This window comes from Homarus americanus, unplaced genomic scaffold (assembly GCF_018991925.1).
Source record: "Homarus americanus isolate GMGI-L3 unplaced genomic scaffold, GMGI_Hamer_2.0 scaffold31037, whole genome shotgun sequence".
NCBI classification, from domain to species: domain Eukaryota; kingdom Metazoa; phylum Arthropoda; class Malacostraca; order Decapoda; family Nephropidae; genus Homarus; species Homarus americanus.
Window position 1 is genome coordinate 24,480,964 of NW_024722227.1, and position 16,595 is coordinate 24,497,558.

The 16,595-nt window shown below is 44.1% G+C and overlaps 1 protein-coding gene across 1 annotated transcript in view; it reads right to left on the bottom strand.

Annotated features, from left to right (window-relative positions):
* LOC121862421 (QRFP-like peptide receptor) overlaps nt 1-15,776 on the bottom strand; it is a gene marked incomplete at its 3' end in the record, with an annotated part of 24,289 nt that extends 8,513 nt beyond the window's left edge. The window contains 1 exon segment of the mRNA XM_042360696.1: nt 14,586-15,776. Within this exon segment, the coding sequence (XP_042216630.1) occupies nt 14,586-15,128 (543 nt within the window).
* Between the last annotated feature and the right edge of the window lie 819 nt (nt 15,777-16,595).

Here is a 16,595-nt window from a genome sequence, read left to right on the forward strand (position 1 = left end):
GGCATCACGTGGTGTAGTAATTCCCTCACAGATGGTGTTATGAGGAACTTCACATGATTCTGTAGCAACTCATTCGTTACGTGGTGTCGTGCATCATGGGGAGACCACGTGATCTGTTGTCACAGGACTTCACTCACTCAAGTGGGTGAGGTGTGGTCCCAGGCCTCCCTATCGTGGAGTCTCAGGGGAATTATCACTGGGTACCTGCGACCTCACTGTGTGAAGGTTAGCTTGGCTCAGACTCAACTGCCGAGTTGTTTTTCACTGACTTAAGCACTGTTCACCACTATTCAACACTGGTTCCATTCCTTTCCCAAATGAAATAGTAACTTCTGGCGAGAACTTGTTGATATTCCGGTGGGGAGGAGGGTTCAGGGGAGGGAGTTGGTATGGGCCAACATAACAGTTGACGTGGCTGCTGCTGAGCAGCGCCAGGTGCGTGTGTGTGTGTGTGTGTGTGTGTGTGTGTGTGTGTGTGTGTGAATTTCTCTCTCAATTTCTTTCCCTCCTTAATATTATCTTTTTATCGATTTCCCTCCACCAATTATTCCCCTTTTCCTTCCTTTCCCTCCCTTCTCTATACCTCTCTCTTCCACTTTCTCCTCTTCCATTTCTTTATCCTCCTCCCCCTCCTTCTACTTCTTTTTCTCCCCCTCTCCAAGGCTTTCTCCTTTCTCCCATCTTCTTTTTCGTTTTTCCTCTTCCCACTCTCTCACTCTCTCCCTGTCCCTCCCTCTCCCCCTTCCATCTCTCCCTCCCGTCCTCTCCCAAAAAGATAATGTCCTAAATGTTCAGCACAATGCAATATTCTCTGTCAAAGCAACACTGTTTCACTCCCCAACAGCACAGGATAAAAAAATTAATATAAAAGGACTGAAAAATAATCTATATCTATCAAGTCTAGGAGCATTTTTGACGCGTCTTTACTACCGTGCATAAAGTTTATTTTAGTAATCTGCGTTCATGGGTCATTATTTGAAAATCTTATGAAGTGGAAAGGAAGAGACGCTATTTTTCCATTAGTTGGGTAAGAGCCTTGGGGAGAAGTTGTCATGAATATAAAAAGTGATATAATGAACATCTAGATTGAGGTTAGGTTAGGTTAGGTTAGGTTAGGTAGGATGCATAGACGTGTAACCAAAACAAACCTGATGCAATTTAAGATAAGTGCAACCGAATCAACTTAATCTAAAAAACAACCTAACCAAACTCACCGTAGCCTAAACTAACCTAATCTAACCTAACCTGATGTAAGCTAACCTAATCTAACCTAACCTGATGTAAGCTAACCTAATCTAACCTAACCTGACGTAAGCTAACTTAATCTAACCTAACCTCACGTAAGCTAACTTAATCTAAACCTAACCTGACGTAAGCTAACCTAATCTAAACTAACCTAACCTGACGTAAGCTAACCTAATCTAACCTAACCTGACGCAAGCTGACCTAATCTAACCTAACCTAAACTGACGCAAGCTAACCTAACCTAACCAAACCTGACGTAAGCTAACCTAATATAACCTAACCTAACCTAACCTAACCTAACCTAACCTAACTCATCCTATGTTTTATTACTTGATTAATTAAGGGAAAAAAATACACACAAGTAAGATTTTGAGTTCGTATCGCAGCTGAAGTTAACTAATTAGACAAATATTGATAGCACTGCTGTAGCTTGAGTGAGCCAGTTAAATACGTTGTCTCAACACTTGCGATTGAACTTACGAATATTTGAGATTTAGTGTTTGTTTAGTGGTTACAGTAAGCTTATATGATACGTCTTTATAATACATGTTCAAGAAAAAACTGCTATATGTGCTGTTCTTCTCTGGGCTGCAGCTGTGGTCTGATAAACCTTCATTACAGTGGTGAGGGCTACCCGTGGGTGGAGGTGATGAAGGCTACCTGAGGGTGGAGGTGGTGAAGGCTACCTGGGGGTGGAGGTAGTAAGGGCTACCCGGGTGTGGAGGTGGTGATGGCTACCTGGGGGTGGAGGTGGTGATGGCTACCTAGGGGTGGAGGTAGTGAGGGCTACCCGGGGGTGGAGGTGGTGAAGGCTAACCGTGGATGGAGGTGGTGAGGGCTATCCGGGGGTGGAGGTAGTAAGGTCTACCCGGGGGTGGAGGTAGCAAGAGCTACCCTGGGGTGGAGGTGGTGATGGTTACCCGTGGGTGGAGGTAGTTAGGGCGAGGAGTCAACACAAAGATGAAGGCTCACTCTCACGCTCGTGTGTCACTTTGATAAGAGACTCGTTTTTCATCATAGTTGTCACCCGCAGCGCTGAGAGGTCGAGGGGGAAGAAAAATGAAGAAGAAAAATATAAAACAAATAAGAGGAGGAAGGAGGAAGAGTAGGAGGAAGAGAAGAAGGATATTATTGGAAGGGGAGGATGAACTTCCTTGTCTTGAGTGTCGCTTCTGTCACGCCCGTCTGGAATCTTTCGTCTCATCCTTCAACATAATCCTCACTCACAATCCTCGGGACATGAGTCAGACAATCACATGATACATAATCTTCCTCTTTCCTTTCGATGGAGAAGGCGTTTGTCTGGTTAACTTCAGTAAATACATTAAGTTAAAGCAGAAACAGTGTTAAATTGGAGTTGAGACTTTATCAAAACTAGAGGCGTTAGGTTAAGTTAGGGTTGGTGAAGTTAGGGTAAGTTAGGTTAGGGTAGGCTGAGTTAGGGTAGGTTAGATAAATTAGGTTCGGTTAAGTTAGGGTACGTTGAGTAAGAGTAGGTTAAGTTAGGGTTGATTCAGTTAGGATAGGATGATACTAAGGGTATTTTAGGTTAGGGTAGGTTGGGATAGATCAGGCAAGGTCACGTCAAGTTATTAATGAGGTCGCTAATTAGTGAAAAAAAGTTTGTTTGTCAAATGCCAGATATCAAAGGATATTTGCATAAATATTTCACGTATTCTAAAAGCCTCTCTCTCTCTCTCTCTCTCTCGTTTAAATTTGTAACGCCTGACCTCTCATCTAAGGAACGGCCATTAAAACAACTCTGTGATCTAGATATTTACTTTATAAACACAGTGGTAAAAACTGTCCACTACCACACCCTCCCTCCACCACCACTACTCTCTACCACCACTACTACCACACCCTCCCTCCACCACCACTGCACTCTACCTCTACTACTACCACACCCTCCCTCCACCACCACTACACTCTACCTCTACTACTACCACACCCTCCCTCCACCACCACTACACTCTCCGTCCACCACCACTACACTCTACCTCCAATTACCACCACACCTCCCTCCACCACAACCACACTCTACTCTCTACTCACTACCACACCTCCTCTACCACTCACACCCTCCCACCACAACTACACTCCCAATTCTACTACTACCACAATCTCCACCACCACCACACCCCACCCCACCACCACCACACCTCCACCACCACCACACCCCACCACACCACCAGCCACCACACCTCCACCACCACACCCCACCACCACCACCACCACACCACCACCACACCCACCACCACTACCTCACACACCCTCCTCCACCACCACTACACCCACCCCACTATCACCACACCCTCCCCTCCACCACCACCACACTCCCACCTCCACCACTACCACACCCTCCTCCACCACCACCACACCCCACCACCACCACCACACTCTACTTCCACTACTACCACACCCTCCACCACCACTACACCTCACTTCTACTACTACCACACCCCCCACTACCACACCTCCACCACAACCACATATTCCCCACCCCACCACCACCACACCTCCACCACCACCACACCCCACCCCCACCACCACCACACCCTCCACCCCACCACCACACCCCACCTCCCACCACCACCCCACACCTCCCTCCCCTCCTCCACCACCACACCCCACCCCCACCACCACCACACCCTCCCTCCCACCACCACCACACCCCACTTCCACCACTACCACACCCTCCCTCCCACCACCACCACACCTCTCCACCACCACCACCACTACACTCTCTACCCACCACTACCACATACACCTCCCTCCACCACCACTCACACTCCCACCTCCACCACCACCACACCCCCACCTCCACTGGCCACCACACCTCCCTCCTCCACCACCAGCACTCTACCCACCACCACTACACTCTACCTCCACTACTACCACACCCTCCCTCCACCACCACTACACTCTACCTCCACTACTACCACACCCTCCCTCCACCACCATCACATCTTCCCTCCACCATCACCATCACCATCACACAGCTTTAAAAAATAAAAGTAGTTCATTTTAGCTGCGGCAGCGAAAGGGTAATATGATAGAGAACTAATAGACAGTTTCTATTCCGCACCGCTAAACTCCCGGGAGACGCGGCCAAATATTTTGGTGGGTTCCTTGTTATATATTCATAGAGCAGGTGGGTAAGACCCTCACCTGGCCCCAGGCTGTTGTGAGACCGTCAAGCACCACGAGAGAGAGAGAGAGAGAGAGAGAGAGAGAGAGAGAGAGAGGTGGGATGGATGGATAGGCATACTCCCGGAGGCATTATGGAGGACTGTGTATCTACAGGAAGTCCCAGCACGCACTACCATTGTTCTTTTCCTGACGTATAATTATGATCCTCCGTCATCGCCTACTGTACGAGTCCTCTTTACGGTGAAGGCCCCTGCTAAGATTTTTTCTTTTTTTTTTAAGCTTGTGAGCAAACAACTTCAACGTATAAAGTCTAACGTCGTGTTTGGAAAGACTCAAGTAATTGCTAAAGTAAACATGACATTTTAATTCTCATTTTATTGAAGCAACAGTAACACACATTTCGAGGGGCAGGCACCCCTCTTTATTCTATCCGTTAGCATGTAGAACTCTAACAGCACTTTATTTTACCGTATAAGGTGTTATTAGTGTATTCTTACTCAAGCTACTATAGACCAGGCCCCTTGTATGACTTGTTTCTTGGTTAAAGTATCTCACACAAATTGTCCTACTCAACAGTACACTCTTTAATGACAGACAGGTGAGACGTTCAGGAGTATAGTAGCGCGAAGCCTTTTCTTGATACATAGCATTATTTATACAATGGGAAATACACACTGAACATTCTCGTAAAATACCAACTTATACAGGAAGAGTTCTCTGCACATATTATCCCCATCCTCATCTTGCAATACATTTGAAAATTCAGCGATCTTGGCAGGTTCATCACCAAGGTATTGATACTCTAGGTAGTCTCCAATAAGCTTCACAGCAGCGCCTTGGATCTTTTCAGAACTTAAGCTTTCAAGTTGACCCAAAAAGCCAAATAGAGGATCATAAGCAGAGGCGCTGTACCAAAGAGCTGCCAAATTGAGCAGTTACCCTTATTTGACTCTCATCACGAAACCTCTGCTAGGGAAATATTTCTGCTTTCTGCGCTCAACCAAATTCTACTGGATTGAGTCGCACACTGATCTTCCGTCGACGCTGATGAGTTTGTACGTATTTTGTAGCGCCGATTTTCGGTATCCCAGGACGCTCTTCCACAAAGAAGCAATTACATGCTGCCTCGACAAAACTTTTCAGCAACTACATGTGGCCATTGGAGTGTTCAGATCCATCCTGTAATCCTGGAGCTTCTGATTTGTGCCAATAACTCAATTTAAAATTTCATGCCAGATGACTGAATATATACCGCCTCAACCATGCACACACACGTCTATTTAATACATTTGCCTCGTGACCTACTTAAGATATTTTTCTCTCGGGTTGTCAGCCATTTTTTGCCAAAACGTCTCTGATAAGAGGATAGCCTTGTATAAATGCTTTACTAGCGCCAGCTCTACAAGATCAGCATGTGGTATTCAGCCTTTAAGGAGCGCACACCTTACTGTCAGCTCTTTGAGTGAATCTGTCATTATTTAAAATCGAGGTGTGGATGCAGTGGAAAAAGTATAAGCTTCCTCGAGAGAACAAACAAACAAATAAATACAATAAAGAAAATCACAGCAGCTGGGCAACAGCCAGACTGTCCAACAAGGTTTAGTAAGCGTCATGCGTAAGGTATCTTTGTCGCCAAGCTCGTCTTCTGTCTCTATCTTAGCTTGGAAGACATTGTACTCCCCAGCAGTTTCGGTTCGGTTGGTATGTCTGATTGTGAGTTGCACCTGCAGTTTTCGTAGTAATTATCAGGTGCTACTCACAATCAGAAGTACCAACGCAACTGAAACTGCTGTTCATTATGTTCGTTTTCAAACACCGGACTCAGTTGGCCAATAGTTTATTTTGTGTGTACAGTCTCACCCAAAAGTTGGTTAACTCCCACAGCCAGCTATTGCAGCACTGCCTGCTTTAGATGTATGAACTTGAATCTGTTACTTAGAACCTTTAGATTCATTCGTATCGGTTTCATTTTCTGGTTGGTGCTGAGACAGTTTCAATTATCTGAAGCAGGCAGTGTAGCAATAGCTGGCTGGGAGAGTTAACCAACTTTTGGGTGAGACTGTACTTTCCACTCATGGCCGAAGCATTGTCATATGACTTGATGCAAAAATTGTTTACGTCAATTTCATGAGTATTGGGAAATTCCATGAAGTCATATAACATGTGTTATGCCTTGTGACCTTGGTTAAGGCATGAACTACACACCAAAGACTATACGAAAGATAGGAAAGCTCGAGCTTTTGGGTGACGTGTAGTAAGGGCCTCTGAGGCAGATGGCGTTGGTATCGGTGAGAACGTCGTCTCTTTGTTTACCGAACACGTCAATTTTAGTGGCACCAAGTTTGTACACGACAGCCATGCCTCAGTTGCCTCACCCATGTTTCCTGTGCCGAAAATCCAAAGAAATTCATCCTACTTTTATATTTCATCGGTTCCCTCGACAACAGGAACAGTTGAGTGTATACGTAATGCATAATTAACACAATATATGGGTGTTGGGGTGTGTGCCGATTTGGCAAAACGGAACTGAACGGACGCGGAGCTCAGTTCCGGCTCATACGTCTCGCTGTGAGGACATCCCCCCCCCCCCTTGTCATCTTCGGCAATAAATGGACTTTGGACGCGGCCTTTACTTATCCCCCGGATTGGCACCCTAACATGGCTCATTGAGTAGGATATGAATAATAACACAAGAAGCAGAGGTGGAGTTTGAGATCGACCCCCCCCCCCTCCCCTTTCGGAGCTAGATTTTATTTGGGGCATTGCCGATAGATGGCGCTGATTCCGATTTTGCGGCACACTGTTAATTTAATAGCTTTCGTACGAGCTTTCCTATCTTTCGTATATAGTCTTTAAACTGGTGTGACATGCTCCAGGTATGGGAACACAAGACTCAACTGATCCATAAGACTCATCAGGCGTGAGGTCAAGGTATATTGCATAGTATCTGGAATGTTTGATATGTGAAATGATCTCGTCCAATATATGTTTTCCCATAAGTTGTACTAACCCTTCGTATAAAGTTAAGGACAAATAGTTCGTATGACCACTGCGAGGAGGGGGGGGGGGGGCTCTAGCACGCCAAGATTGTTTCCATTAGTGGTTGAACCCAGAGTCTCGTTCTCGCCACTTACTGCTACACCACGCCCACATGCAAATTTGATAACACGCATCAGCCTTTACAGCACACACCGTCAATACGGCACCGCTTCTACCATTTGCTGGGTAACTACAGCGGCTATACGCTCTGTGTACATTACACGTTATGTCAATGCTATCACAGCAGTGAGATGATCTTATGAAGTTTTGTGGTCTGTAATCCCCAGACCGCCATGAATGCAGACACAGAATCCACTATTGTGTGCGTGTAGAATCCATCCTTGATGTTTCCGATCTTCAGTTTTTCTGCAGTGTGTGTGTGTGTGTGTGTGTGTTTTATACTCACCTTACCTTCCCTGCCACATATTCTTTTCTCAGTAAGATCTTTTCAGGAATTAGATATACTGTAAGCAGCCAGTAACCTTGTGTGACCTCTCCAAGAGTGACCAGGATCCCGGGTCACAAAGTTTTGAGTGATGAATGTGTTTTCGTGACTAAAGATAAAATAATGTACCCAACAGTTTGGCTTAAAAAAAAAAACAGCGATAACACAAAAATTAACTAAAAAAATAGAGACTACATTAACTAAATAAATTCACAGCACAAGTTAGGAGACAAAATTACTGTGAATGGAAAATGAAAAAAAAAACTTTTAATCTGGTACTATAAAATAACAAAATAACAAAAGAAAGATAGTTGGAAAGAAATAAACCAAGAAAACATCTTTGAGAAATATACTATCAAACTATTATTGAAATTCAGTTGACGCTGCTCCTTTGTTTTACTAGCGTAACTCAGTGTTGATAGCTTGCCAAAACGATTTATTTCTTGACTTTGAATTCTTATTTAGGGATGCACCAACGTTTCGAAAGATTACAGTCCTCGATCCTTACAGATAAAATACAAAATCAAATCAAAATATACATTAATACTGTACAATGAGCGTCTACCTTGATATGTTTACTTTATATCAGATAAAAAGTGAAGGTACCGACTCTGCATCACATGGAGATTAGACATCCTAGCTTATATCATCTAATCATTAAACACAGCCGGTGGGGGGGGGGGGTTAGGTTAAGTTTGGTCTGATGGGGTTAGGTTAGTTTAAGTTAGGTTGGGTTCGTTTACGTTAGATTTGGAGCATGCTGGCGGTGGTTAATCCTTAGGTAGAATAAGCTGGGATTTGTAATTTTCAGATGATCCCAGAATCCTTTCTAGAGACCCCGCACCACAATGTCCTCTGGTGGTAGAATATTGCCTAGTTAAGGTCGTCTACTTGTATGTGTGTGCCACTTTATCTCTCTGTCTCAAGCTAAACTCAACCAGGTAGGTATACAGTCTTACACTTACCAGAAATATTTATCCTACGAAACTCAATGAATTTGGGTCGGATAGGTTGAGCGATAGACTGCTTGATATACTAACTGACAGACTGTGTGATAGACTGCTTGGTAGACTGACTGACAGACTGCCTTATAAGACTGTCGAATTGCTACATCACTGCAGTCTTTATTTATTGGATGACGTGTTTGTCAGGTGCCCTGGCGGAGGAGGACGTCTGCAAACAATGAACGTTCAGCAAAATGTTATGAGTCTCGTGCCGGCGCGGAGTTGTTCCTGTGGGAGGGAATAAATGTGTGTGTTTTACCTCATGTGTGCGAATTTTGTATGGATTTATGACTCATTTTGCTGGGGTAGTGACTCGAATCCAGGTAAAAAAGTCACAGGTAAAAAAGTCACAGAAAAAAAGTCACAGGAAAAAAGTCACAGAAAAAAAGTCACAGGAAAAAAGTCACAGGAAAAAAAGAAAAGTTAATTATCGAATTCTCACATTTTTTAAGGTTAATATGTCAATCAGTTGCAGTAAAGGAATATGCAGAACTGATGGTAATCTAACCTAACCTTTATTACCGGCCATCATAAATTAATTGTGACTTTTTTTCCTGGGACTTTTTTTCCTAGCCAAAATTGTGACTTTTTTCTGTGACTTTTTTTCCTGTGACTTTATTACCGGCCACCAGTGACTCATATTGATGGGGTAGTGACTCAACTTGACGGCAGATAATGACTAACTTTTTATTTAATTGCCTTATACTTCTTATATTTCTTTTATTCTCTTTTCGTTATACTCGTAAGACTAGTGAGGGGTGGAGAGCGAGAGAGGGAGACTTGTTTATGTTTTGCGGTTTAGGCTGAGTGTAATGAGGGTAAACACAATGAGAGAATTACATATATAGCTAGGAAGTATAGAGAGTAGGAATGTAAAGATAGGAAACTTGGTAGCGTGGCCTGGATGTTATTTGCACAGCGTCACTACGCTTATCTTATCTCGTATGTCAATACACATATATTACTTCTTAAAGGGACAACTTGTTAAACACCTCTTCGATACAACTATTTATTAATTCACTCAATGACATGGACACATTAATATCACTATTATATCGGGGTACTAACACATTATGCTTTACGTTACTTGACACTGACTCTCGGACACACCTGAATGAATACACTTCCCACAGTAGGTAACTCACCCTAGGACGTTCTGACAAGACTCACGTGTACCCTGACGTAGGCCCAGTGAATGCTTGGCTGGGCTGCCTCCATCACAGGGAGAGTCTGCTTAGCTGACGATGCCGTGGTCTAGTCGGGAGGTCTCCCTCCCGACCTGGGGAGGGGACGTGCGTGACTCTGCTTAGTGAACCGAGTGACGACCCGAACGGGAGAGAGATGACAGCAACCAGAATGAGAATCGTAATGGAATCCCGAATGGAATGGTAATGCCCGTGGACGAGACTGTAGGGCCTTTATATGGGGTCGGCCCAGCCGGCTTCTGACCTCTAACAATTAACACTAAACTGGTTTGATCTGGATAATTGTGTGCAGGTGTGGTCCTGGCCAGGTGTCTTGGCTAGGTGCGGTTGTAGGTCACCGGCTCACGTCATTAGCGGGCCAGGTCAAGTCCCTTGGGTCGACCTGAGGTGTGTCAAATCGGAATGTGGTGGTACCACGAGGTCTGTGGTGTACTTGCTGTTATATGTGACATAATTCTGGGCTGTAAGGTTTGGTCTGACAATCACTCATTACACCTCCCGCCAAGACCAAAGCTTCATCACAGAGACTGATGCCACATATAGACAGCAACATCACGTGTGGTATCAAAGATAATCCCTGGGGCGATAACATAGTTTCACATTTACAAACAACAATCTCATAGGTGTATGTTTTTCTACTGGCGCTAGTTTGATCTGACAAAGCTCACTATACCTCCCGCCAAGATCAAAGCTTCTATGCCAGGAGAAAAAGGAAACATAGCAAGTGAACATAGAATGAAAAAATCCTTCATATGTAGCATAGTGTCCGAGGCAACCTTGCAAATCACATTCTACAAACAATAGCAGGTGTTACATTTCCTTATCAGCCCATGTCAAAATAATAATTCATCTCAGTCAGTAATATAGCTACAACATCGTGTTTCATAGTCCAAGACATTGATCAAATGAACTCATAGAAAAAAGTGAGACTAAAAAAAGACATTCTTTGTAGTAAACATCAACAAAATCAGAGAAAATACTTCAAAATACACAAAAAATGTTCCTACTTCACATATTAGGGTATTGATATCTTTTTATTATACATCAACAACATCAGTACATTAGTTGGGTCCGGCATAGCTCACGTCTTCCATCCAGCTGGTATCTGAAAAATAGGGGATGGCGGCAGCTCAGCAGCTGTAGTCGGTTGGTCCTTCATCATCGACTTTCTTGTGATGTCAGGACAGCACATCTTCTGTCTTCTTTCTTCACATAGCACATCTTCTGTCTTCTTTCTTCACATACCGCACCTTGTAGGTCGTTTCTCCACACCTTCTGACTTCTTCTCACTTCCTCCTGGTTTCTATACTCTTCCAGACGAGTTTTCTGTCCCATCTGCGTTCTTCCTCTATACATCTTCATTTTCATATTCCAGATGAATTTTTCTGCTCCATCTGAGTTTCTTTATACATCTTCGTTTTCCGTCATATTCCAGATGAATTTTTCTGCTTCATCTGCATTTCTTCTCTGCAACATCATCATTTTCAACATATTCCAGACGATTTTCTGTTCATCTGCCGACGGCCCTCTCCGGCCGGGATGAAAGCCGGTCCACCGTTTGGGCTGTCGTCTCCTTAGATGACTGTAAGGCAGGTTCCGCGGACCAGGGCTCGCCCTCCGTACGTGAGTGTCGGCGAGACCAAAGACCGTCCTGTCTTACACCTTCCACAGTGGTGAATCCCTCCCTGGCTGGGCTCACCAGGGTTCGTTGTGTGGCGATCCATTCCACACTCCTTACTTCCTAAAGTAGAAAAATATAAAATCTTCTTAATCCTATACCAAGGGAGGACTTGAAAGAAGTGACGTGGTGTGTGGTGGGTTTCGTGCTGCCTTCATCAAGCTGCATTCATCACGCTGCTTTCATCATGCTGGTTCTTCTCTGCTCGTATGTACTGTGGTTGACGTCCGGCTGGCCATGGGTGGTACTGTGTGTGACATTTGACAGAGAAACAATCCTAAAGGGGTGATGGATTAGTTGGAAGTGCATTCGCCAAAAAAAAAAGTTTACTTTATATGTTAGGTCAATGTTTGGCAACTATCATTTCCGTCACGACAATGTTCTCATCAGGCTGGGTCGGGGAGTGAAGCTCTGCGCACTACACTGAATATCATTTATCACTGCGCGTCAAAGAGTACATCACAAATCATAATAGCATAAAAATACACTGAGTGAAGCTCTGCATTCATCGCAATATTACTTTATATTAACCATCATCATCAACACACAGCTCACGGGACAAAAGACGGGGGATTAGTGTGGTCAAGCGGCGGGGCGGGTCAGAAGGACGTGAGGTCACCCGAGCGGGGTGGGGCGAGGCGGGGCGGCGCGGGGCGAGGCGAGGCTGGCCAGGCCCAGCCAGGCTGGTGCGTTGCGGGTGAGGTGGGGAGGAGCCGAGGCGTGGTTGATCGGGCCAAACCGAGGCTTCGCGGGGCGGGGAGGTGCACGGAACGGAGGGGCGGGGCAGGGCAGGGCAGGGATGGGAGGAAGGGTAAGGAGGGTGAGGTAAGGATTAGGACAGGGAGGAGGATGTAGGTTAAAAGACATGTTAAGTTATAACAGTTAGTACAGTCACCGCTTTCATCACTAAAACACAATGGCTACATTTAACACTGACCAACAATCAAACTGCACTTGGGCTACTGAGAATGTCACAGATCGCGGGTGACACTGAGAAATTACGTTAAGCACTGAACATATTTCTAGTAAAAATTCGCGCCTACCACGACGAGAGACATTTACTTGAGCTGTAACGGAGACACATTAGGACACTTTTCACGCTACTAGCAGGAACTTCTTATTACGCACTTTTGAACTAACGAGCCAGGTGTTATGGCTAACCGAGGGAAGGCATGGGTTTACGTTAAGTACACTGTTACCAATAACAAGGGACGAGGGGAGCGTGGGTTAACGTCATAGTTCGCTGCCACCAATGTAATGAGACAGAATAAACAGAGAAGAGGAAGATATATATATATAGGAGTAGAAAGAGTAGGAATGTAAAGATAGGAAACTTGGTAGCGTGGCCTGGATGTTATTTGCACAGCGTCACTACGCTTATCTTATCTCGTATGTCAATACACATATATTACTTCTTAAAGGGACAACTTGTTAAACACCTCTTCGATACAACTATTTATTAATTCACTCAATGACATGGACACATTAATATCACTATTATATCGGGGTACTAACACATCATGCTTTACGTTACTTGACACTGACTCTCGGACACACCTGAATGAATACACTTCCCACAGTAGGTAACTCACCCTAGGACGTTCTGACAAGACTCACGTGTACCCTGACGTAGGCCCAGTGAATGCTTGGCTGGGCTGCCTCCATCACAGGGAGAGTCTGCTTAGCTGACGATGCCGTGGTCTAGTCGGGAGGTCTCCCTCCCGACCTGGGGAGGGGACGTGCGTGACTCTGCTTAGTGAACCGAGTGACGACCCGAACGGGAGAGAGATGACAGCAACCAGAATGAGAATCGTAATGGAATCCCGAATGGAATCTCGAATCTCGAATGCCGAATATGGAAAGTTGAATGCCCGTGGACGGGACTGTAGGGCCTTTATATGGGGTCGGCCCAGCCGGCTTCTGACCTCTAACAATTAACACTAAACTGGTTTGATCTGGATAATTGTGTGCAGGTGTGGTCCTGGCCAGGTGTCTTGGCTAGGTGCGGTTGTAGGTCACCGGCTCACGTCATTAGCGGGCCAGGTCAAGTCCCTTGGGTCGACCTGAGGTGTGTCAAATCGGAATGTGGTGGTACCACGAGGTCTGTGGTGTACTTGCTGTTATATGTGACATAATTCTGGGCTGTAAGGTTTGGTCTGACAATCACTCATTACATGAGGAGTGTTAAGGGGAGACTGAGGTACACTGAATAACTGAGGGGAAATATTAAAATAGTTATTACTTAGGACTCACTGTATTACTGCATACCACTAAAGGTACTTAGAGAGGATAATACTTCATACCCAAGGAAATTGAGAACTAATCATAAAGGTTCTTCGTTTGTTAACGACATTACTCAAAATGAATAGTTACACTTCAAAACAATAACCCATCTTCCTAGCTAGCTAACCAGGGTCACCTGAATCAATACATTTCGTGAATCGGGTAAACCTAAAAGGTACTCACATTATATCCCTCCCTGTGAGGTGGTGACACCTACACTCACCCACTTAACTCTCCAAAACCAAACTGTGTTTTTCAAACTGCGTCGCCCACAAAGGGACGCTACCTTTTCATGACGTCACGTCTCACAGGTTCTCTTATTGGTTCAGGCCAAAGGCATTCACCCTCACAGGTCCTTGAGATTGGCTCGAACCCCCAGGCGGGAAACACTTATGACATTGTTACAACAGTGACTCACCTTGACGGGGGGCAGTGACTCACCCTGACGGAGGACAGTGACTCACCTTGACGGGGGACAGTGACTCACCTTGACGGGGGGCAGTGACTCACCCTGACGGAGGACAATGACTCACCTTGACGGGGATACAGATGAGGATGAGGAGGAGGTCAGCGCTGGCCAGGGAGGAGAGGAAGACGTTAGTGGTGGTCTTCAGTCGTCGGTAGCGACAGATAGTGAAGATGATGAGAGCGTTGCCTACCACCCCCACCACGTAGGTTACGACGTACACCACCAGCGGCGGTGCCAGCTGACCCCAGAAGAACGTTTCCAATGCTTCATCATAGTTATAATCGTATTCTGATATGTTCCCGCTCACGTTCTGCGCCGAGTTGTTTAACTGGACGTCCCAATCAAGGGACTCACATTCTGAATCATTTACAGTCGCAATTTTGGTGGTTTCGTTCCAGAGGGAGTCCCAAGTGACAGGGACGGTAGAAATATAGTTGGACTCGTTCGTGTCTGCTGGATGCTGCGGTGTCCAGCTGGTATTGGAAAAGTTCTTGCCCTGCCACGGGTTCCAGGTTGCGCTTTGAGGTGAACTCCGGTGGCTGTGAGACGTCCAGGACCCCGCAGCAGCACCCACAGATGACTCAGTAGGTGTGAACGTCGTCGTCATTTCTGAATATTTTTATCGTGAACTTTTTTTTACATCCAAGTTCAAAAGTTCAACATCGTCGGCCCCTGTGTTAGTACCGAAGCTAATTTCATCTTCATTAAGAATGTTTACACGAGCCGCAAGGGAGTTTAAATGTTGAAAAATTTCCCCAAAACTTTTAAGTTATTTTTATAATGTGCTTACGTGCTTTCAACGAGTAAGACCTTTAAGTATCGTTAATTTTATCTTATATTTCTTCACTAGACAATAACTTTTGAAAACTAGGGAGACTTGTTTGTGTGTATATGTGTGCTTTGACAACTAAATTCTTTAAGCACTTACTGTAAATAGAATAATTCACTAGATAATATATATTAATATAAAAGGAAATTAGTTCTTGTCACTACGTTTGTGTAAAATTTCAGAAGACTACCAAGAATTTTTAAATGCTCTATACACTTACATAGTATAAGTGTACATTGAGATGAATAAGTATGAAATATTCTACTTATCTTTCTTTTTATTTTATTTCATCGAATTTCACTGTTTTCCTCTTAATAATCCATCTGCTCTATTTAATATGTCTTGTGGCCTCTCTTACTTCACAACTAAATTTACATTTTCTTTATTACTTTTGATCCTCATTTGATCAGTGGCACATCTCCACTCCCTCAGTCTGAAAAGAAGAAAAATAGATATTACTAAACACACAGTATAAAGGAGCTGCCATATTACATACATACATACAGACAGCAGTGAATATAATACAGTAGATATCCTTGGAAATGAACAATATCGAGTGTAGGCTGTTGTCCGAGTTAATTAAAACGTCTATATAGTTGAGATTCTGACTTCTCACTTCAATAGACCTCAGCTTAGTGTACACAATCAATTGGTGTAAAGTTATGTTATCAGTGTGGAGATGAAGGAATCTCTTTATATACGTTTGTGAACTGTAGGTGAGGAAATGAGGGTGTGGGGTCAGGGGCAGATTAACTGTACTGGGGCCTGAGGCTAATTTTATTTGTGTAGCAATTTTTCACAGATTTTTGTTCACTATAAACACACATGTGCAGTGCGATGTTTAGGTTAAGTGAAAACAACACATAAAAGAACCAATAACACAAGATAAATTACAGTTCGCTGAAACAAAACACGATAAGACAAAATTTACATCAGGGCAAACTGTGTGGGCCCCTAGCACAGGACCTCACACCTCAGAGCACACTTGTGTGAAGTGTTGTTTTACTGATATTCTGTTGTTTTCTGTCACTTGTCTTTCTTTACTGATATATATATATATATATATATATATATATATATATATATATATATATATATATATATATATATATATATATATATATATATATATATATACACTCTGGTTTATATACCAACTATATTACTGGTTTATACACTACTAAAGAAGACATTCCGAAAAAAACGGATCACACGAAGATTGTCCCTACAGCTACTAACAGTCAT